This window comes from Apis florea, unplaced genomic scaffold (genome assembly GCF_048593485.1).
Source record: "Apis florea isolate Af1SG1 unplaced genomic scaffold, ASM4859348v1 contig_2350_pilon, whole genome shotgun sequence".
Taxonomy (NCBI): Eukaryota; Metazoa; Arthropoda; class Insecta; order Hymenoptera; family Apidae; genus Apis; species Apis florea.
Genome location: NW_028256565.1, coordinates 3,015,608 through 3,039,143, shown reverse-complemented (window position 1 = coordinate 3,039,143; position 23,536 = coordinate 3,015,608). Strand labels below are relative to the sequence as shown.

Sequence of the window (23,536 nt, the reverse complement as noted above, 5' to 3'; positions counted from 1 at the left end):
GATGATCGGTGACAATACGTGAATCATCGGAAGAACGTTCGCATTAATTGCGCGGGTACTTTCACCTCTGTGCTGTGAAAATGACGGTTGAATCAAGCAGCGAGCTGTGGCGTCGAAAGGGACGAAAAGAACGGGTTAAAAGCGGTTTATTGGCGGAGGACTGCAAAGGATGGCCGCTTCTTTCGTTCCAGATTATTTCCTCCCATTATTCGTCGAAGACGTCTACCATAAAAAGGGGGCAAACAGATCCGGCGACAGCTGCTTGGCTATTAAAAGCGACTTAAACCTCAAACCCCCCCCGACACGATCGCAAAAGTTACCTCTCTCGTTCCACGGATCCTCCCCTTCTTCTCCACCACCCTTCGCGATTACGCACAAAGCCAACGCGTGTACACACAGGCCGAGACTTTTCCTAGCAAATAAGCAAATTGCTAAATGAGCCGTAACGCCAACTTCCGCGGCCACAAAGAAATAATGGGGAAGAAAGATCAAACTTCGTAAGGGAGGCGCGTGATCTTTTCCTCGAGGAAACGAAGGAAGATTTCCACGATTGGGAAAATTGTATCGTTTTTTTGATTTAAATAAAGAACCTCGTATAAGGAAAGGTTCGGTGAATCGGTATCGCATCCAACGCCCTTGGAATTTGAACGAGAGGTGTATTTTTTTCTATTGATTTTTTTTTTTTTTTTTTCACGGTAAATAGTTAAAAGCTCTAACACGTCGAAACGAAAGATTTAAGTTCAAATCAACGAATGAAACGACGCTTTAAAAATTAGAGATTCTATAATACTTGTTGGAGGGAGAAAAGAGAGACTATTGAATTATATGGGATTTCGAAATAAAGTTTTGTACGAACGCGCGCTCAATCTCTTCAAGTAATCAACAAATTGAACAGTCATTAGTATTAATTGCCCCATTTGTTAATTACCATTAACGCTCTTGTAACGATTTATACGCTATATTACGAATCCGCTACAAAACAGTTTGGGGCAAGCATTTTGTGTTCGCGCATTACGCGTAAATTCTATCCATTGACGTAATTAAAAATAAAATGGAAATATACCTATATAAATATGAATTTTTACAACATAAATCTCTGATATTTATAAGATATAAGAATACAAGAATATAGGAATACTTTAGTAGTGCATAACAGAACGAACAAACCGAAGTTGAGCATAATTTATTAGTGAAAGAGAGACAAATGAAAGTTGAAGTCCATTCTTCTTTCGTTTTTACTTCCAACATTAGACTGACAAAATTATTTGATGAAAATATCAAAATATTAGAGAAAAACGAAAAATTTGAGATAAAACCAAACGACTACTGGAAAATAAACAACCGGCTCTTTCTAGATACTTTCCGTGTGATATTTCTAATGGTAACTTCGAGTTCTCGAATAATATACGATCCCGCTTTCTCTTTGAAACTAATTGGCAAATCGTACACGTAATTGGTTCAATAGTTAACTGTTTGCCCGGCTTACAACATTCTTTGGATAAATAGTAAATATATATATATATATATATACACGAATAAAAATAGAACAATCTCAAATCCTATTTTGAATTAAACAGAAAAATGGAAAATTAAATTATTAAAAAGTCGAAAATTAAGTTACATTATAATACACATTCTCATAAATTATCTTAACTTGTTTTATCATTTACATTTCATGCTTAAAAAGGGAAATACATATGTAGAATTTTAATAGAACTATAAACGTAAGTGACGATATTACGGTAAGAATACTTAATTAGAGAATTACTTGTCCTGAATTCTTGACACTTTCATCTTTCCCTTGCATCTGCTTCATTCAAACGATACTGCAAAGAATATAGCCAACTATATTTATCATATTTACATAGTAAGGTAATGCTAAACATTTTTAAAAAGATAATCCAAAATTTGTCGCTTTCCCAAATCCTATAAAATCGTGTGTTCAATTTCGATTTACAATTACTGCTACAAACTCTTAACTTAAGATTTTACACGAGAAAAGAAAAGAAAAAAAAAAAATGTTCTTTACATTAACGAGTCGAAAAACAATTTTTGATAAATGCATGCTATATCACTTTGCTCTTGCTGCATTCGTACTTAATATCGAATCGATGAACACCGGTGGATCCTCTCCTCGCAGGTACGATCCTCTCCGTTCACCAGAGGCTCTAGCAGCTCGTAGCCACGGATCTTTGACCAGTTTCTCGCCTCCTCCCTTACTCGTGTGCTCGCGTTCACACTCTGATCGCCATCCCTGTGGCCGGTTCCTCGTCCAACGAAAAACGAGTAGGTGAAGTAGGAGGAAATAGAGTAGTAGTAGGAGGATTCCACCTCCACGACGACCGGCAAATCCTGCGGGACGGCTCGACGGACACCTGTAACCACGCAGACTCCCTGCAGCACGGGACGGTGCGAAGGAACTTCCCCGATAGGGAACTCGTATTGGTCACAGATCATTCAGGATACCGCGCGTTGACGTCCGGTCTGCTGCCTCGATTTGATCATCCACCACGATCAATCGTCCTGTGACAGTGGATGTGCCCGGGATAATACCACGTTTTCCTACGTTTCTCCAATTAATATATTTTGTCAAGTAAACGTATACGTATATACGTGGTGCACGATACGTTTTCATCGATGAGGAACTCTCGGTTGAAAAATTGACGATAATTGGCGATCCTCGTAGGAGGAGCTCGCGTGTGTGATTTCTAAGGCTGCTTTCATCATCCTGTCGACAACTGTAATTATCGAAAGAAGAGTAGAGTGTACATCTTCCGATATAAAGTTTATATCTTCTCTTAGTAAAAGCTGCTTGCGGTATCTATTGGTTGCCCTTGCTTTCAACGAGTTTTTTTTGATTAATTGTTTTTCTTTTTTCTTTTATAATTTTAATTCTTTGATTTTAGAATTTCACTTATTCGGGAAGAAGAATAATCTGAAAAAGTAGTAAAGTTTGGTTTTGTATAAAATACTGGGGAAAGTAGTAGTGAATATTTTATAGAATTCATCGATGATGGATATATCAAAGGATATACCGCGATTGTACGTGAAACGATCGACCGATCATCGAGAGAAACACAGTGGACCCTGAAGAAGACGTGATATCGCGTGTGAAGATAGAGAGTCTTGAACATTGAAAAATTCATGAAACAAAAGTTCTTATGCGTCAACGACGAGGAAGAATGCCGATCTTCTAGAATGTAAAGTGACATGAAGATGACGATAACGAAGAGAAGCAGTGCTAAAGCTTGGCTGCTCTTGCTGCTGTTGCTGATTCACGATGGCAGGTGCATCAAGTGGCTGTAAGTAACTTGATGATATTTTTTTTAATTTTTTTTTCTAATTTTTTAGCGATTCTCTCTCTCTCTCTCTCTTTTTCTCTCTCCCTTTCTTTAGATTTTATTATCAAAATTTTACTCAGCACAGGTACAAAGAAAAAATTTAAAAATATTTTTATTTTTAAAACTTACTTTTTAATTTGTTTAAAAAATTTTGTATAATCTAAAATTTTAAAATCTTTCTGACCAGTAATATACTTTAATATTTAAAGATCTTTATTAAAATTTATCCAATTTTATCCGTTTAATTCGTTTTTTTTACTTACTTTTCTTTTGCACAAAAATCATCGATTACAAGATAACTTGTACTTAATCACGGTTACACGGTAAAAAGTGAATTTAAATAGAGTTTTAGAAGCTTCATTCTGTCGAAGCAGCATGAATCCTTGGGTAACAAGCAGCTTCGATGTTCTCACATTTGTTCACGAAGGTTCCGTAGGAGTCCTAAGATTAATGTAGGTCCGTTAATGAGAAACAAATAGGTTACCAGATACACGTATGCGTGGAGCAGAATGGTAGGAAGGCGAGGATTATTTTACTCTATTATGAAGATTTCTTCTTTTACTTGTTCTCTTCCTCGCGTCGGGCCCCCAAGGAACAATAAGTCTCAACAAGGATTTATTATACGTTCGAAGTTCTCTTATGCACGATGCATCGAATATAGGTTTATTAAAGTATCGTTCTCTGACCAACGACTCGTAAATTCTCGTGAAAATATCGACTGTAAACGTAAGAAAAATTCTATTAAATTCTTTGAAATTCGAGGATAACGATTTTTTTTTTCTTTATTAAAAAAATTATGAATCAAGATCAAGATAATAATATTTCAAGAGATGCTATTAAGAGAAACCAATGATAAAAGATAAGAGAAATAATATTTTAAATAAAGATAAACCAGTCTACAATCATTCGTCACTTGGTTCAAATAGGATGATGAAAATGGCTAAGAAGCTTACTTGGAATGGAGATAACCAGTTCGTTACTTCAAAGAAATAAACGGGATTACTACTTATCATTTGACTTGAAAAGTGGATCTCATATGTATGATAGCAAGAATAATTGAATCACTAATATACGAAAAAATACAAAAATTCGACGATCTTAACCTTAACCTTTTATTATCTTAACTGTTTTGAGACGAATTCTTTTTTTTTTTTTCTAACAATTATTAGAACAGTACTCACTCTGATAAACTAAATAAAAAAAAAAAAAAAACGAGAGAAATGCATTGAATCAACGATTAAAAATTTCTCAAAAATTACTTCGCAAAATCAACACAAGGATTATCCAATTTTCCAAACTTTCCCCCCATCTCCTCTCCGAAACGTTCGCGCGCGATTAATCTTCTCCCAGCATCGCGAAACCTTCCTCGTTCGCCGATTCCAGCCTTAATTCCCATTCTTGGTATCAATTAATCCACGCCTCCCCTCACCCTTCCCCATTCCAATTCTTATGAATCATTGCCAGTTCCTCCGCGTACGGACCTACGGATGGAATCGTTGTGACCGTTATACTTGGCCGTAGCCCGCGAACCATGAAGATATTATTCCCATTATCATTCCACGCTGGCCGGAGGTGATCGCCTTCTCCTCTTCCTTTATTTCAGCCGCTCGCCGCTTGACGTTAATTGTCCAGTGATTCGGGACGAATTTCATCGGCCCACGTTCATGGAGGGAGATTGCTTTATTATATATATATATATTATTATTATATATATATATATAAGGGGTTGGAAAAGCGGAAACAGAAAGAGAGAAGGCCGCTCTGCGCCGGATGATGAATGGTGGAGTGATGGTGGTTTCGCGTGCAAAATCAAAATACGAGTGGAGCGGGGAAGAAAAGTACTACACGAGGAAGACAGCGAGGCTCGAGAAACAGGGTGGAAGATTAGGGGTTGCCTGCGATTCGTGATTTATAAACGCCCTTTCCAAGAAGCCTTCTCTCTCTCTCTCTCTCTTTCTTTCTCTCCTCCTCGTCACTCTGCGATCCCTCCGCCATCATTCTGTCCCCCTTTTCCCCTTTTGTTTATAATTATCGACACCGGAGGGGTAATCGAATCGAGATCGGAAGTCGTGAACACGATTTGTCGGTGTATACAACCGTACAGGAATCGTGCATCGATCCCTCTGTCACGTCCAGGCCTATAAAAGATGCGTGCGCTCTCTTGTTGGGCCGAGAAAATTTATGAGGCTCGGTTTGTTAATTGCGCGAAAGAAATTTTCCTTTCGTAGGGAAGCGTCGCAGACTGGAGAGAGAATTTTCTACGGTTCGTCGATGGATAAAAATCTTGTAGAAGCACTGGAAAATATGATTAAAATTTCTAAGAAGAAATTCTCTTTTCTGATTTGATTTTACATCTAATTACGAATTAAACTAGTATTTTTTAGTAATTCTACAATTTCAATTTTAATTGTTAGTGATATTAATTATAATTTTCACGAAGGTAAATGAACTATTTAAAAACGGAATAATTCGAAAAGTGAAAATAAAGCATATTCAAGAAGAAGTTGTTGAAAGTTGTTAATTTGTCGAGTTAAAAAGCAGCATATGTGACAACGGGATAATAATACAGGAAGAAGTAAAAGATCTTCAACTTCGTTACATTCGCGTTGAAATTTTGAAATCGAAAGTAACGGGACAGCGAAGAATTTGAACGAAGAAATTCATTAATCATTTCGCTAAAGGAAATTATTTTATAATTAAAAACCATCGTTTTTTTTTTTTCAAATACCTTGCCTCTTTTAAAGATTGGTGAATTGATTAGAAGGCTGCTTACGAAGATTAACAATCGATTTATAATAAGTTGCACGAGTGTCATGCAATTGATTAATGTTGAATTTACAAAAACGCGTGGATATTACTATTTATAAATCTAAGCGTGTGTAGATTTATACTTATCATGGATTTGTTGCTCGTAAATCATCTGTTGCATGATTTGTGCGAAACGTAGCAGGTATTATCACGTAGTTAGGTGCTCTTCATGCAAGAGAAAATGTAGGAACTATGTTACACCTCTATTTGTAAGGAATCTGAAATTATAAAAAATTTTAATGTAAAAGTCCATTGCTATAAAAATTTAACATAAAATTTCTAACATGATAAAAAAATAAAACTATTATGGACAATTAATTAGTTTACATAACAAAATATTAATTTCATACATAATTATAGCAGTAAAATTTCTCAAGGTACTATACTCTACCTATTAGTTATGGACTTGTAAATTCAGAAAGAGAGAGAGAGAGAGAGAGAAAGAAAGAGAATTGATTGGTTTTTAAGTATTCAAATAACCTCGGGAACCGGGGCTATTTTCAAGCTTGTAAACTCTGTGTTTTATGATCTATATGTCAAAGCCAATTTTGGAATCCATAATGTATATCTTTGCATGGATCCTCCCACAAGAATTCTCAGACGTAACAGACGTTCATCGATAAAAGTATCAATAGAATATCAATATCAGCGAGACATCATTTACATTGCTACCGAATATGGAAAATTACGAATATCTCACGTGTCATTTTCGTCATAGTTTCGTTCAATTCGTAAAGTATTACTGATTATTGCCACGTTCAATAATGATTTCAATTTCGTATCCTTACACAAAGTAATAGCGTTGTACTTTCTCTCTCTTTTTAGTTTGAATATTTGAATACTTTAATTTAATTAATATTTCATATTTAATATTAGGAAATTGTACGTATTTCAGAAGTTTAATAGTTTTAATCATTGTTAACTTCGTCTCATTTTTTGATATATCAAATTTTCTGTAATCATATAAAAGTATCAGTAAATAATACATCTTAATACGTATTAAACAATTAATATTTAAATCTTATAACAAATACAATAACGTATAAGTATTATTTATACCTGTTGCAAACATTTATAATTTATTAACAAGAGGAAGAACAAGAAAAATGAGGAATGACCGCGTTTCAGACTTGTAACGTTAACAGAACCCGAACACTACTTCAGTTTCGTTTCGCCTTCGACAGAAAACGGACTGGTGGCCGCACACGAGAGACCACAAGAATCGTAGGAGCTAACCTATTATCAGCCCCGTAAAAACATCTCTTTACGATTGCACGAGTCAAAACGAATTTCAAAATTGCATCCGACACCGGTATGCTTGCCCATTTGGCCGTTTCGAAACGTACGTCACGCAGTTTTATTGGAGCTCACTGCATTTTCATAAGAATGCACCTACATATACACCGTAAACGACCATGAACTTCTTTGGAGGGATAAGTTTGTTCCTTATACGTTACACAGTTTTGTGTAATGGATCGCATAAAGGAGACCGATCAAATCCTCTTCGATATTTATAATTTTCACGCCAATTTAGGATAGAAACATTTTGCGAAAAAAACTCATGGCTCCCGATTCGATCGATTCCAAGGAAATAAAGGAACCGGTAGCATAACTTCCACGAATTATTCGCACGAATTCGATCGTGTTATCGCATTTACGCCTCGTGTTTCAGCAGGCAAACTGGTTATTAAAATTAGATACGCTCATTTTTGGGGAAAATTAACTTGCTTTTTAATAGAATGATAGCGATAAATTATAGTAATATAATAATATATATACTGTTTCTTTATACGTGTATACAACATTGATTAAATAATTTTTTTTTGCTTTATTCCTATTCGAAAAAAAGATTAAATATATTTTTTAATAAGTTCGTTTTTTTTTTACGACTATGATGTAAAAAAGAAATTTTTATAAATTTTATACCTTGTATTTCTCCATAAATTGCCCGATACAGTACTTGAGATCGAGGGTGTGCCTTTTGTAACAAATGTCACTGAGCAAGACTTTCGTAAAGGTACTGAATACATCAATATAATCCATAATGATCGTATACAAACAAGGGGGCGATATATTCTTCACTCGTGACTCTGTCTACAAGTTGTCGGACTTGTTGCATACCAGGTGGTCTCGCGAAACAAGATCTTGGCTGTGAGATTGCCTCGAAAATGCTTTCATTGGCTAATTGAAATGGTTATCGACATGATATATACTGTGTGAATAATAACTCGTAACAAATCTAGGCGTGAACAGTGCAGAAATTGGATATCGGATAGTCTCTGTCACAGTATTTACTACCATCGAATAATTTATCAACGTTCACGAAAGAAATTGAAAAACATTAATTGTAAGTATTCTTTATATCCTAGAATGTTCGAAGTGAAGAAAATGAAAATTGCTTGTTTTAATTCTGTCAATCATATTCTGCAAAGAAAAAATAGTTGAAAATTGCCATAGTAAATCTTACACTCGTATTAAAATAATTATTGCCTATCAACCAACGTGTTTCATACAAGCAATTTACATAATTGTATGGCCAATCTTTCAAGTGTCATTTATAGAACATTGAATCTGCCTTCTTTTGAATTCGTTTTAGTCGCCTCATACTTATATCTGTAATTTTTCTTATTTTTTTAGTCTTCAGTGAAACGCAATGCAATTTTATATATGCAAATAAAAACAAGGAAAAAATATGCTGTAATGTTAATTCATTGCATGAAAAGTAGTTAAATTGATGAAACAATCATTCAACTTTTTATTTTTCTTTGGTATTTTTCTCTAAATTATCTTAATTTTACAAGAAAGGAATAATTTTAGTTATAAAGTAAAAAAAATATATATATATATAAACATTACACAATTGTAATTGTAGAAACAAATTTGATAAATAAATTTGAAAATAGTGAAAAATTAGCAAGCAAACAACGAGCAGTGCAAAAATGCAATTAGTTTTTTATATATATCCGTACTTCGAGATGCATGAATTGATAATGAACTATGTGCGAGAAATGCATTTTTCAAATCTGTTTTGACAAGTGAAATAAATTCGTTTCATTTCTTTTTCATTGACAAAAAAAATTATCCTTTCTTTTATGATATATGTCACTTTCACATAGATGGATTCTATACAAGTAATTCTATACAAATATCAGACAATTCTTTTTCAAATTAATTTCACTGGTTATTATCTTTTTAACGTATGGTATAAAATATTTAAAATATATAAAGATTTAAATTATTACCAATTAAATTAAAAATTTGTAAGCTTGATTTTAACAACTAATATAATCAAGCGTTTAATATAACCAAAAAATGTTATATCACGATTTCGGAAACACCCTGTATGTGACTAACGCGACAATCAACGTGTTAAACGAGCGTTGCAGACGAACAAGAAAAAGTAGTTGATATCGGAGGCAACGAGAACATAAATCCCCGTAGGAACGGGAAACGCGAACATTTACGATTGTCCCATGCTTCGAACGTCATGAACGGAGACAAACATATAACGACACGCACGGCATCTTGGAAACGACAGCAGCGCCACGGCGCAATCAGCAAGCGAATAATGAATTAGAGGAATGGTCTTTTGATAGGGTAATTTCGAGGGTAGGCTGACACGGGGTTGGCGAGTTGGCCATTCCTAGGGCTGTTACGTCTAGACGTATCCGTGCTTGAACCATTTCGACTTTCAGGTGTCCGTAATTATCCTCCATATGGTTTGCGCCATGGTGCACGTATCCACCCGCACCGCTTAAACCTACCTTTCAGCTTCACTCCCTATAATTTTCGAAATTCACCCCTGATTTACGGCTCTTGCCCGAACTATACACGAACGATTCATCCGTCCAATACTAAAGTCGTTCCATAATGAACTTTCAATTTAAAATTTCGATTTTCGATTCGAGAGAAAAGATTCTTCAATTTTTCCTTTCGATCTTCGAGTTTTCCTTTCGATTCTTCACGCTGGATCTTTCATATCGATCTTTGTCGAATCGATCTTGCTATCAATTGACTTTCGAGAATAAGAATAAGAAACGGAATATGGTTAGATTTACGAAGAAAAATAAAATTTTTTGTTTGCAGAAATGAAAAATAGAAGAGAATTAGAATTATTTTTTGAGCATAGGAAAAGTTAGTTTAAAAGTTTGTGAAGAAAAATATTTAAGCAACGAATATGAGTTTGAATGATAATTTTATAATATTAGGTTAGTATATATGAAATTTGATATTTTTAACAAAACTTTAATTAATTATGCTTTCAACACATTTACCGTTTATTTATTTTACTTAAGCTGAAAATATCAGAAAAAGTAAATTTGAATTAGAATATAACGAATAATCTTTATTTTCTTTTCATTGAAATATATCAATGAAATCGTTATTGGTTTAATTCCAGGGCTCTTGGCCGTACCGAAGATGGGTATACATGGACAAGGGAAGCTTGTACAAGTGCGAAAAACTCTGGGCTTTTGGAGAGAAAGCAGGCAAGAGCGTGCAGAGCCACGCCAGATGTAATGCCCAGCTTGGTACAAGCGGCAAGGGATACTTCAACAGTATGTCAGCAAACATTTCGACACCGTAGATGGAATTGTAGTAGCATCGAGCGTGCACCAGATTATACGCCTGAATTACTTACTGGTATGTTCTATATCGAGATGCATTTTTTATTTAACATCTTGAAGATCTTTATGAGACTAACCTCAAGGGTCATTTAAGATTCTATTTCGTCAGACGTGAAAAATGATATTGAATCGTAGATATCGATGAGATTTTTTGTCGAAGAAATATAGAGTATGATTGGTGTAATAATGTAACAAGATTGAAAGAATGGGAAAGAAAAATTAATCATATTGTTAATAGATATATTTTTTTTAGGTTATGAAAAGAATAAATATTTAAATATTTTATTATTTACTTATATATATTTTTCTTCAGTTTATGGTTATTTTGAACTTTGAATTAAATATAATATATTATTATAATATAATAAATTAATATAATAATTTCTATTATAAATTACGTTTGTCTATGTTGCACATATAAATTATAACGATGATTTGATATTCGAAGCAATATATTAAGTTTTCGTAATTTATTTGTTTCGTTAATGCATGAACAAGCAGATCAGAGAAAGTGAACAACTGACATTCGCAAACTGACACGAACATGTCTCTAACATTAAATTTTTTTCACTCAGAAATCATACTACCTATCATTGTCATAATTCACTTCCTATGTGTATATATATGTACATAAATGAAAGTTAAATATGATCTTTCTATATAATTTTTTCAATATCTTTTTATTTGCCAGAATACTTAACACAATATTTAACACAAAGTTATTATGTTTGTTTGCAGTAAAAAATCACTTATCCTGAAAAATTATTCAATTTGAATAACAATTAATTTTGATAACCACAAAAGCAGCTATATAAAAAGAGACATAACTTTAAAATAAATATATTCCTTAAGATATTTCACAATAAATAGGAAGACCTTGAAGAAGCGGCTCAATTAGTAGTCATTATCTAACCAGTGCTTCCTTTTCTTTCTCCTACCTCTTGCCAGCAATGCCGGATTAAATGTTCGCATTTGACGATAATTATAATATAAATAAAAGTGTTCCTGGGCAAGAGGAGATCCTTCATTAATGAGAAAACCGAGAAGCTCGTCATGAGTTTCGGACTGGTGATGAAAAACACACGGTTCCTCAATCAAAAGTATCGGAGGAGCAGAAAAGCCGCCCTTTCGCTACTGCTATGCTAATCAGCTTTCCTTCAATTATTTCAAACCGGGTACGAGCAGAAAAGAGTCCGTGAATGCGACCTCTAAAAGGCACCATGGACCATACTATTACCGACTTTATTCGGGACCGTTCGAGAGATTCGACTTCTTACTTCGTTAATTGCCCATTTTGAAGATTTCTTATTAGAAAATCGCGGCATCGTCGCTTCGATCTTCGACCTAATTCACGACATTTTACTAGTCAATAAAATGCTTCTTACGTGACAAAAATAAAATTGAAACTTGTTTGGAAAATTATTTAACGAACAAATTGTACAATATCTATTACGAAGGTGACAAAATTTTGATTTAATTTCATTTTTCTATACAAATAATTAAAAAAAAAAATTATTAATTTCATGCAGTAATAAAAAATGAGAAAGAAATGAAAAATTTAAGAAAAATGTTTCTTGTAATAGGAACCAGGGAACAAGCATTCGTGTATGCGATGTCAGCAGCAGCTGCAGTTTGGAGGTTAGCGAGAGGATGCGCTCTGGGCAGTCTTGCAGCCTGTTCCTGTGCAACACCACCACGAAGGGAGCCTCCATCACCTTCTGCCTTGATCTCACCTTCATCTTTCACTGCGACATCTGTCTCCTTTGGAACGTTGTCCGCCAGAAATTCTTTCAAATGGGGCGGCTGCGGCGATGACGTTAGATCGGCGTCCAGAATGGCCAAGAGGTTTCTTCAAGGCGCAACGCCTCCAGGCACAGGTGCAACCGCGAAGTTTATGCACGCTGTTAACATGCACAACAACCGAGCGGGTCGAAGGGTAATCGAAATAATTGTACTGATATAAAAGATGGGGGATTTATAATTTTATTGATATTAATGAAACAGCTTTTCAATGATATTCTTTTCGTTTGCACGAAATTTTAATATCATTTGCATTATATAATTTCTGAATATTTAAAAGTAATTTTTACACCAAAAACACCAAAATTTGTTTTTTATTTTGTTCCAATTCAATTAAAGTTTATCTTTGTGCATTTTATCATTATAAGGCAGTGGAACAATCCTTGACCCTTGAATGTAAGTGTCACGGAGTGTCTGGATCATGCAGTGTACGTACCTGTTGGAGAGGGCTTGGTTCTTCAGGACCGGCTGCAGCAGGAAGTCGTTTGCTTCGAAGATACGCAACTGCAGCAGAAGTACGACCAAGATCAGGAGGCAGGTTACCACCCTTGTATCATCACGATAATCTATTGTATACTACCAAAAGTCCAGACTATTGTCTTCCCGACAAGAAGAGAGGAAGTCTTGGAACTGTTGGCAGGTAAATAAAAATTTTTCATTTTTATTTATTTATTTATTTTTTTTAACTAATATTGTAAAACCGGTTTCACGCTACAACAGTTTACAGGTAATTATTTTGTTAATATATGACAGTTGCACGTTCTTATTTTTCTTCTTACACTACAAGCGATTTCACTCAACTGTTCACTAGACTTACTGTTCAACTTATTGAATCTCCTGTTTTTCTTATTTAGTTGTCATGTTTATAATTCTGAAATTTGACTCAATAAATGAAAGTATGTAATTTTAAAATTATTATTTACAGGATTTACAGTATTATAAATATATTTTATGCAATAGTTTCATATATTTCAAAAATCAATTGCATAATTACATAAAAAATGGTTATAACAATTTCAGTAAGTTTTTGTTATGTAAATAAAGTAAAAGAAATACATAATTTACATGAATAATACGAATTAATTTAAATAAGAAGATAGATTGTTATTCAATCGTTTGACTTATTCATAACTTCCAAGAAAAATTTAACAGTTTTGTAGAAATATGCTTCAAATAATATCTACAATTATTTCAGATGATGTTATTTCGAATGAAAATCTACAATTATTTTGAATGGTTTAAACAAGTAAAATAAATGGATAAATAGATTTTGGATGAATTAAACAACATACAGAAGCTTAGATGAATGGAAATAGTCGTGTGGTTATTTTAAAGAAATAAGCAAAGAAATAAGTATCATCGAGTAAAAATAAATTCAGTGTCCTTGATTTACTTATGTTTATGCAGCAAATAATTTTGGTTTAAAATGATTTCAAATTTTAATACGAACTACCTTGTCATTGATTTTCTTATCCTTTTAATGTAGTCGGATATTATCGCTTTACATTCGTCGGAGACTTTATTCGATTCGTTAGCAAAGAACATGTAAAACAAGCATCTTATAGATAAGTGAATGGAATTAATTATACTAGTTCAATTTATCAAAGATTTTACTAAGAATTAGAAACTAGTTTTATAACATTTTATAAAATTTATAACATAATATGTTTATATCAGAAAAATAAAGAAGAATATTATCAAATGCTTTCAATATTTTAAATTCCATTAAATTCTACGAACTAGATGAAATCAAAGAAATCTATAATATTTAAATTTGTATTATTCATACTATAAAGAACATATGTTCAATCGATTCTAAAATCGATAATTGTATCGTGTGTTGACATGTAATTATATGACAAATTTATATTAATATCTTTCTTATTTATCTTTTATTTTATCCATAACAATGTTCGTGATTGTTAATTGAAAAGAAGATAAATGAACGACACTTGCAGAAGTTTTGAATGTATAAGTGACATCTAGAACGGATATCAATGACGTACAATATTGCAGAACATATTCCATCGTTGAATTTAGTAGCATACGTACTTATTCATAACCGGTAATATAATCTGATGAAGTATATAATGCATTTAAAATATGCATTAAAATCGTCTCGTACAACAGCATGATGCATTACAGTTGAAAGAGATAAAGGAATGTAATTTCTTTTTGATTAAAAAAAAAAAAAAAAAAGAAAAAGAACTTGAGAACATAGCGAAACAGTTTCATAAAGAGGAACATAAAACGAGAGGAAAAAGAATGGAATTGCGCAGCATTTTGGTAATCGAAAGTTCATGAACCTTTGACCAAGATTCTTCCTTTTGTCGCCAATCATCGAAGTTCGTTCCCTTTTTACCGCGCACTCGATCGATGAATCTTTCATAAGATTCGCTTGAATACGTTTCACCAGAGTATATATTTGTGTCCCTGATTACTTTTACTTTTTCTTATTTTAATATCAAATTGTAATAAAGTTTTATAACGCTAAACAATGCGCTAATATTTTCTTTTTAACGAATATTCTCGGAAATAAAACTTTGTTATAATATCCTTTAACGTGTTTCTTCTTTGAAAAATATTGGAAAATATTTTTGTTTGTGTGAAAAATTTGAAGAAAATTATTTTTAAAACTAAAACTAAAGGATTCTTCACGCTTAATATTTCCATGATTTTATGATTCGTAGGACATATTTTTTTTTTTCTTTCTTTTCTTCTTCGATCAGATATTTTCAGAAATACGAGAGGATGTTTCGCAGAGGCATCATCCGCTTTTCATTACGTAAAATAAAATCGTTTAAATCGCGAGGAAAAAATGGACAGGTATGCATCTAGTCGATGCATAATGCAGATATCGCACACGTGATATTTCAGGACGGTTTACGATCCGCAATTCGAGGTGATCACAGTGTATACATACATTTATTCCTGTCTCTGTCCCTGGTCAACTAATCGTTATCTCGCGCTAATAAAATACCTATTTCCATTCTGTAGATTCCACTCGATTCTTCGACTTGTTCCATTTTGTATAATAGCCACACACAACGAATTCCTACACCTCGATCTTAGTTATCGTCCACATAGCGAGATACTCGCTTATTTATACGACTGCGTCCGATAATTACCTATGAGAGAAGACCTTCGAGATAGGGCGGAACCTCACATTTTTCCAACCGATCAGGAAACCTGTTCTCGAATAAATCTTACGATATTTTAACGATTCTACGACATAGCTTGCCACAAGCTATGAAATTTCTTTCGTTTTACCCAGAATTTGACTGTTCGAAAATGGTATAAGCGTGTGTATGCACGATTCATTATGACGACATCGAAGATAGAATTTCCTCATTGAATAGAGCGAGGATCTTAGCAGGGTCCCCCACCAGGATCCCCCGTGGATTCTTTTAAAATTGAATATTTTAAGTGTATTATTAGTATCCAAAATATTTATTAAATTTATTCTTCAATCATGTTTAATCAATTCTTCAATCGTGTTTATTAATTCGTGTTAATTAATTTTCCATCTTTCAATTATTATTTTTTTTTTTTTTTTAAGAAAAGCAACATTTCTAACGATTCCAACGATTCGATGGTCAAATATTATATAATATTTATTTCGACAGAAAAAAAAATATATATATATATATATCGAAGCATATATCTCGTTAATTCCTAACGAGAGATATCCCAAGGGTTGTACGTAATAGGAGAAGGTTTATTCAGGTAACAATCGCTATTAACACGAGCGGGAACAAAATAAAGGAAGAAAGATGTTTCTTTCTTTGTTGATTGCATTCGCCACGGTTTTTCCGGCGGCAGGGCGAAAGGAGGAATCTTCGTCGCTCTGAATTATTCACGCCTCGATGTTTGTGAATTAAGATCATCCACGGTATTCCGGTGACCGGTTTCTAGAAAGAAGATGCAGACGCATCACGATGAAACCCTCCTGGCTCTTTGTTTCATTTAGCCAGCCCTATATAAATCACTCCTCGAATCACCATCCGTGCTATTAGGCAAAAATTAATGTCATTTCCGTTGCGTCTGGCAACGATCGATCCCGTTATCATTAGTGGAATAAAGCGGCACAGAAATAAAAATGTGATCTCGATATCCTGGTGTAAATAGAACGAAACGATAACAAACAGCCATTCCAATAAAGAAAAAAAATATAAAACAGACGTGTAAAATAGCAATTTTTTTTATCAAGCAGTTCCCAAACAAATATAAAAACAGATACAAATGTTAATTAAAGATGATAAGAGTATAATATAAGGAATCAATCCACGATTGATTCATTTAAGAAACACCAATATCATAGCCTGTTAATTACGTGTAAACAGATATTTCATTTCGAGTGTTGCGAGTGGCTTTATCTCTCGCGCGAAAAGAAAGTTGAATTTTTTTTTTTTTTCAATTTTCGATCGGAAAATGGATGAAGTCAACTGGGTAAGTCAATTCGTAAGGCTAATCGGATGCTAGTTTCGGACACGTTAATATTTTATTTCCGCCCGTAAATATATGGTACCAGGTTTTCTTTGGGCACCACTGACTGGCCCCTACCAATTACAGGTTACAACCGGTAATTATAACCCTCCGTATAATTATACAAAGTAGGCGTGGTGAATGTTTATTACGCCCCCGGCAATTTCGCCGTACACTTTTCGAAATCGTTTTTTCTTGACACTACTACCTGTGTGTAAAATGTGCGCCGTAACATGCGCGAGGACAAACTTTCCTCCCCTTCTCTCTCTCTCTCTCTCTGTCTCTGTCTGTCTGTCTCTTTTTATTCGTCGCAAGATGCGCAATATTTATGGATCGACCAAACGATCCAGAGATCGAGCATTAATACAGAGATTATAAGGATTTAAAGATTTGAAATTTTATTTATCGAATAATTTTCTACTTACTTTTTATCATTCTCTTTTATCATTATTCTATTGTATAAGTAAAAAAGAGAAAAAGAAAATGTTGGACGATTAATTTGTTTCGTTGGTAATTTGATTGATGTACACTTTGAAGGATCGTTTATCACGACGTAAATAAAACTGAATTGATTTCTTATCATGATATTGTGATGTGTTGCAATTAATTGACCGATAATAAACGATGTAATAAATATCGATGACGATCGATAACGATCGTGTAAATAATTATTTTTCTAATTATTAATTATTTCCTCGGGGTCGATTCATTTATGATATGTTTTTTAGGGATGTATATTCGAGATAATGGAAGTTTTCTCTTTCAGACAATGTAACGGGAGCAGTAGCGGATACGAAGGCTGCGAGTATCTATGTTGCAGCCGGGGACACGTGACGAGAACGGAAGAGGTTTTAGAGAGATGCGATTGCAAATATATCAGTTGCTGTTACGTAAAGTGTAAAACGTGCAGAAAAGTTATGAAAACGTACGAATGCAAATAAATAGATTCGTAGAGATTTTAGAATAAAAAAAATTTATCCTGATCAAGTTCGAAAGAAGGAGAGAAATTCATTTCACAACCGCACATTGGGATATTACCAATGCGAGCGACAAAATTGTCCATTACGTTTAACGAGTAATAATTATTTATTATATATATGGTGCAATTAATTGTCGTGATAATTTAAAACGATTAAAAAATATTACTGCAGTTGGAACGCGTATTTGTAGTTATTTTTAGAGATCGTCGATATTATATATGGGGGGGGAGGGGGAGGAGAGGGGGAACGTTGAACGCTGAACAGATAAATTATATAATTACTTAAATGAATCATCAATGATGAAAAGGTTAAATTAAAAAAAAAAAAAAAAAAAATACGTTATATTATATAAAGAACTTAACAAGAAATTCTTATTTATCCCGTCAACTATTTATTAAAATTAATAAATAATCTTCGATAAAAATGTAATACAATGGTGTTGTCAAAAATTTTTCAAAATATTGAAAAGATATGAGATCAAAGATGATTACATTAATTATATTTGATAACAAGATAATGAGATAAGAGCAAAGGACAACACTGTTAGATATACTGCCCTCTTTAGTTTAATTGTCCTATCTAACATTTTTTACAAATAAAATAAGGTTATTGTTTATCGTTTTCTTTTAATCCTCTTATCATTATTTTTTGACAATAATCACTACTGCATATATATATATTAATTAATTAAATATCTCAGATAGGAAATTTCAATCAAAGAGGACAGCATAGATGTTAGATATAAGGCATGGTTAGTCGCTATGTAAATAATTCGCTAAATCCGAATTCGACGTAGTTTGTATTAAAAATTATGTTCTAATAATAAATCATCACTTGATATAGAGAAAGCACATCTTTATTCACTTCAAAACTATCGATTATTATTATACTACGATTCGTACGATACATATACGACACGTGCAATTGGTGAGTAGTAAAATATATTCGTTATAAAGATCGTTATATGGTATAAATATCGAGTATAACAATAATGAATAATGATAAAAAATATATACGTTACATTTTTGAACGAATTTTTAATTTTTTAATTACTGATCGTAACGTAAAATTTTGCATTAGATGATAAACGTATCGTATAAAAGTGTCGTTTAGTCTACCGTTTTTTGTATCTCTTGAGTTTTTTCCGTTTCTTCTACTTTGATATCTAAATCCTTTATAAATGCACACCATACCATAGCAACCCCGTAATCCGGTTGCTTTTCTGATGCCCACCAAAGAACCGACTAAAAAATATATATATATAAAACGATTTATAACGCGATGAATAATAAATTTTCTCGCATTGTTTCTTAAAAAATAATGCGTAAATATGTAAATATTTAGCATTAAATAGCAATAAAAGTAAAACGAATAAGGATACCTTGATGTTTATCGGCAGAGCCAGAGGAAGAGGATCTATTTTTATATTCATAAATCTAAGCAAGTCATTATAATCCAATTTCCCATTCTCGTTCGTATGAATGCTGTATTATTATTAAAAAAAAAAAATAATAATAATATCATTTATTGTTCAAATTATTATAATTAGTATAAGTATTATTATTATAAATATATATAACAAATAGGAATGAAAATTTTAATATCGAATAATATATAATATCTATACATACTGATCAAGCATAGAATTTAAAAGTTCTACGTCAACTGGTATCTTACAACCGCGAAGAATGATATACACTTTATCACGTGATAAAAATCCCGTTCTTCCTCTGTCGCAATTATGCAAATCCTCTTCCAAACGATCGAGATCGTTCCACAAGGTTCGTATAAGTTCTGTGTGTATCAATTGTCTGAAAGAAGAATAATAATTATCGATATCCTTCTAAAATGTTCAACGAATTTTATATCGCTATTTTATAACCAATTCCAAATTGGCTTACCTTATGAATTCCCGAGTATGAAATTCTTCCTTCTCGTGAGACGAGTAATGTCGAGCAATTGTAATTATTTCGTGTTCTGTTATATCATCTTTTAAATATTGAAGCAATATTTCTCTGGAAACAATTAGTATTTTTTAAAAACAATTAACCAATCATTCGGACGCAATTCGAGAGAAATAAAATACTTGAGTTTTTCGTATGGCATTATTCGATCCTCATCGTTTAATTTCTCCGTTGGATAAAGTTGTATGAATTCCTTGTAAACTGGTTTCAATGCTGCCCGTACTTTTTCTAGGATTAACTTTACGTCAGCTTTTGGAAACTGGGGAAAAAAGAAAAGAAAAATAAAAGGAGAAAAATCGTAAAGAGAAACGAAACGTTTATATTTCAACGACTTATCGGTGTCGAATTTGTAAGGGAACATTTAATCGCGCGTTTTAAAGCTCAAAACTGTAGGAACAGTAAAAACAGCGAAACGTGGTATAAATTATTGAACCTTATCGCAATGTAACTCCATGTAACGAAGAGCATAAATGTCGGCAGAGATCATTTCGAAGATAAAATCGTTCAAGTTAAGACGTGCTCCAATATAGAAATCTTCAGGCTTGTAATAATCCGGTTTCTTGCTTACAAATATCTCTTGATTAGGCAACATTATTGGCATCCTCTTCTGGAACTCGCATCGCGTAAAACCTATAAATTACACGAAAAACGCATAAAATTGATAAAGAAACCGCGATCCCTTTTCCTCGCGTAAGATAAGGGAGAGGTTAAAATAATTGATCCAATTTTTATGATTGTAATATTAAGAATCTCAATAACAACATTGGATTAATAAGGAAAGAAACGTTTACCTGAATTTCTTTTCGCCAATTCATAGATAGAAATTGTGTCATCCATAAGGAAAACCCTTATTATAAATATTCTATCTTCGTTTTCTGGTATATGCGATATCATTTTCGCTCTGAATCTTAAAACGTGACTGTCAAAACCCTGTCTACGAGAATATATACGAGAAAAATTACAAAATATATTTTCATTAATAATTTTGTTCTGCAATTACGCTTCTCGATACACGTACTTATCGTAATACAAAAATTTAACGATGTCTTTTTTCGGTGGTTGCGGTATCATAGCAAAACAGTTTCCAAGAGAATCTTCGTAGCTGCCGAAACCATTGTAAGGTGGAATATATTTTTCCATTTTTATGCAAATCTCGTCACGTTTTCGAGGTCTTTCCATAGGTGTAAACTCGTTCAAACCGTATTTTTTCCTTTGGAACGATATAAAGAAAACATATATATATATATATTCTCACATTTTCAATTTATTCTATCGTAATTTTTATAATTAATTTATCATAATCTATTGAAATAAATTAATTCTCAAATATTCTTTTTACATTTTTTTTACCTGTAAAATTCCTTCGTAAAAGCATCCATATCTGTTATGATAATTTTTTTACCAAAAACATTTATTTTTGCACCAATACTAAGCTCGTTTTCTTTATAATACTCTCTATTAACTTTTCCAGTGTTCAATGGATCTATCGTATAGTAACCATGAATCATGTCCTCTCCCAACACATTCAAAACGGAGAAAAGATCAGTCATTCCAATTGGATCAAGTTCACTAAAAAACTGTCAAATTCCAATTTTCTTAATTTCTTAAATTTTTCTAAGAATTTCATAAAATTAAATTTATAAATAAATGAAAATATTTTTAAAAAATTAATTCTATTTTTTTTTTTCTTTTAGAGATTAATTTATTATCTTGCAAATCTCATCTCGTTCGTCATTTTGTTGTAATGGATAATGGAGACTTAAGGATAACGATTTTTAGAAAATACGAATTCTTACTTTGGGTACTTTCATACGTCGCAGAAACATAAGACCGGTATCTCGTCCAGAATTCTCTGGCACGTTCTCTTTAATCTCCATTGTATTGTCGCAAAGAAAATAATGAATTTCAAGGTCATGGACAATGCCATAAAGACTATCCGTGTCATCCCAATAACCGTAAAATCGAAGTACTTGTCTATCATATTTTAAAAAATCGCCAAGAGTATCAACCGTTCGTTTTGGGTTCTTTGGAAATCTTTCCTGTTTTGTCAATTTTAAGTCAATTATTTCATTAATTGTATGGTCATAATTATAATATATTTTAAAACTGTATTTTTAATTATATATAACTTGCCTGTTTATGAAGTTCCATATGAGGATCTTTTGGTATTTCTATAGGATCTGGAACTGGGATTCCCATACGATTTAAAAATTGTCTTGTAAATTTATCGCAGTCTACAATTTTATATACTCTTCCATATATTTCCGGTTCTTTGCCGATATTTAGATCAATAATATCGTAGAATCTATATCTTACTGGATCAGGCATTGGAATTCTCTGCCGTCTTAATAAAACACCTATATATATATATATATATATGTTTTATTTTTTAATATGAAATGTTATTTATAACAAAAAAAAATTATATAATTTAATTGTATTTATATATCATATAATTAGGTGAAATAATTTTTTATGCAAAAAAATAAATTTTCACATAAAATGTTATTACGCTTGGAAGAAATCCAAAAATTATTAAATCATTTACAAAATAATTAAAAAAAAATATTAATAAAAATATAGCAACAAAAAATACTGAAAAAAATGCACCGTTAAACCTTGCTCAAGGCCACTATTAATCACAGAAGGTTCAGATATTTTCATTGTTCCATCCTCCAAAAAGAAACTAATATTTACTACGCGTACTTGATAAGCTGTGTTCCTTTCATGAACTGATTCTTGAAAAAATGCTTTAAACATCAACCTCTAAAAAATACATTGAATCTTATTAAAAATTTTCCTATAGATATATTTAGTCGATTTATAATAAACTTTTAATCAATTCGTATTAATTATTGCATATTATCAATATTAATTATTCTTTTAAATTATTATACTTGGCCATCATAGGCAATCCAAGAAGGTAATTCTTGAGCTTCTCCACGAGCATAAATTGATGGAAAGCGAACAGGATCAGTTTTATCAAACTTTTCCGATAAATAATAAATTCCATCATGAACCTTAGTGAAGAATTGATTTCTACAAAAGTTTGTCCGACCAATCTAAATAAAATAATAAATAATAATAAATTAATAATTATTTTTATTTCATTTTCTTTCTATTTCATTATTGATTTTTACATTATCCTTATCTTATTTACATTTCTTTTTGATCAATTTAAATATTTTATTCTCACTTATTTTCTCATTATTCATTTCTTACTATGTTAATATATATGTATTGGTTAATTAAATGTAAAATTTAATTAATAATAATAAAATTTGAAAATACAACTTACGTTTGTATCGAAATTAAATCCTGGAAGACATGGAAGTTGTGCATTTTGCTGCATTTTACAACCGAAGAATTCATTAAATATACCGAATTAATTCATTAAATATAGTTCATTTGAACAATTGATAATCACTTTATGAAATCACTTTACGTATCTGGTATTCATGTAAGAATATGAGTTACTATTATTTACTATTGTCGCGTTTCCTTGGAGATATAAATTTCAGTCAATTTCACGA

General features: G+C 32.3%; 3 protein-coding genes across 6 annotated transcripts; 1 reads left to right on the top strand and 2 right to left on the bottom strand.

Annotated features, from left to right (window-relative positions):
• Positions 1-1,612: 1,612 nt before the first annotated feature.
• LOC116414857 (uncharacterized) lies at positions 1,613-8,292 on the bottom strand. 2 transcript variants are annotated; one of them, XM_086904443.1, is made up of 4 exons: positions 8,076-8,292; positions 6,351-6,367; positions 2,098-2,375; positions 1,613-1,826 (listed from the first exon to the last, which is right to left on the bottom strand). In XM_086904443.1, exons 1-3 carry the CDS (start codon positions 8,177-8,179, stop codon positions 2,098-2,100), a joined length of 399 nt encoding a protein of 132 aa, XP_086760569.1. In that variant the 5' UTR covers positions 8,180-8,292; the 3' UTR covers positions 1,613-1,826. The 2 variants fall into 2 exon arrangements, with proteins under 2 accessions (XP_086760569.1, XP_086760570.1); XM_086904444.1 differs by lacking the exons at positions 1,613-1,826; positions 2,098-2,375 and adding an exon at positions 2,834-2,935.
• On the top strand, positions 2,345-18,887 carry LOC100871237 (protein Wnt-11b-2). 3 transcript variants are annotated; one of them, XM_086904441.1, is made up of 6 exons: positions 2,345-2,740; positions 2,907-3,302; positions 10,549-10,790; positions 12,358-12,710; positions 12,943-13,214; positions 17,826-18,887. In XM_086904441.1, exons 2-6 carry the CDS (start codon positions 3,211-3,213, stop codon positions 17,998-18,000), a joined length of 1,134 nt encoding a protein of 377 aa, XP_086760567.1. In that variant the 5' UTR covers positions 2,345-2,740; positions 2,907-3,210; the 3' UTR covers positions 18,001-18,887. The 3 variants fall into 3 exon arrangements, with proteins under 3 accessions (XP_086760567.1, XP_003696420.2, XP_086760568.1); XM_003696372.4 differs by having other exon boundaries at positions 2,378-2,817; XM_086904442.1 differs by lacking the exons at positions 2,345-2,740; positions 2,907-3,302 and adding an exon at positions 10,150-10,357.
• Positions 18,874-23,488, bottom strand: LOC100871116 (EF-hand domain-containing family member C2). Its single transcript, XM_003696371.4, has 14 exons — positions 23,302-23,488; positions 22,901-23,065; positions 22,622-22,769; positions 22,137-22,360; positions 21,800-22,042; positions 21,354-21,580; positions 21,022-21,213; positions 20,795-20,937; positions 20,437-20,633; positions 20,126-20,262; positions 19,941-20,054; positions 19,671-19,850; positions 19,421-19,523; positions 18,874-19,283 (listed from the first exon to the last, which is right to left on the bottom strand). Exons 1-14 carry the CDS (start codon positions 23,353-23,355, stop codon positions 19,149-19,151), a joined length of 2,262 nt encoding a protein of 753 aa, XP_003696419.1. The 5' UTR covers positions 23,356-23,488; the 3' UTR covers positions 18,874-19,148.
• Positions 23,489-23,536: the final 48 nt, after the last annotated feature.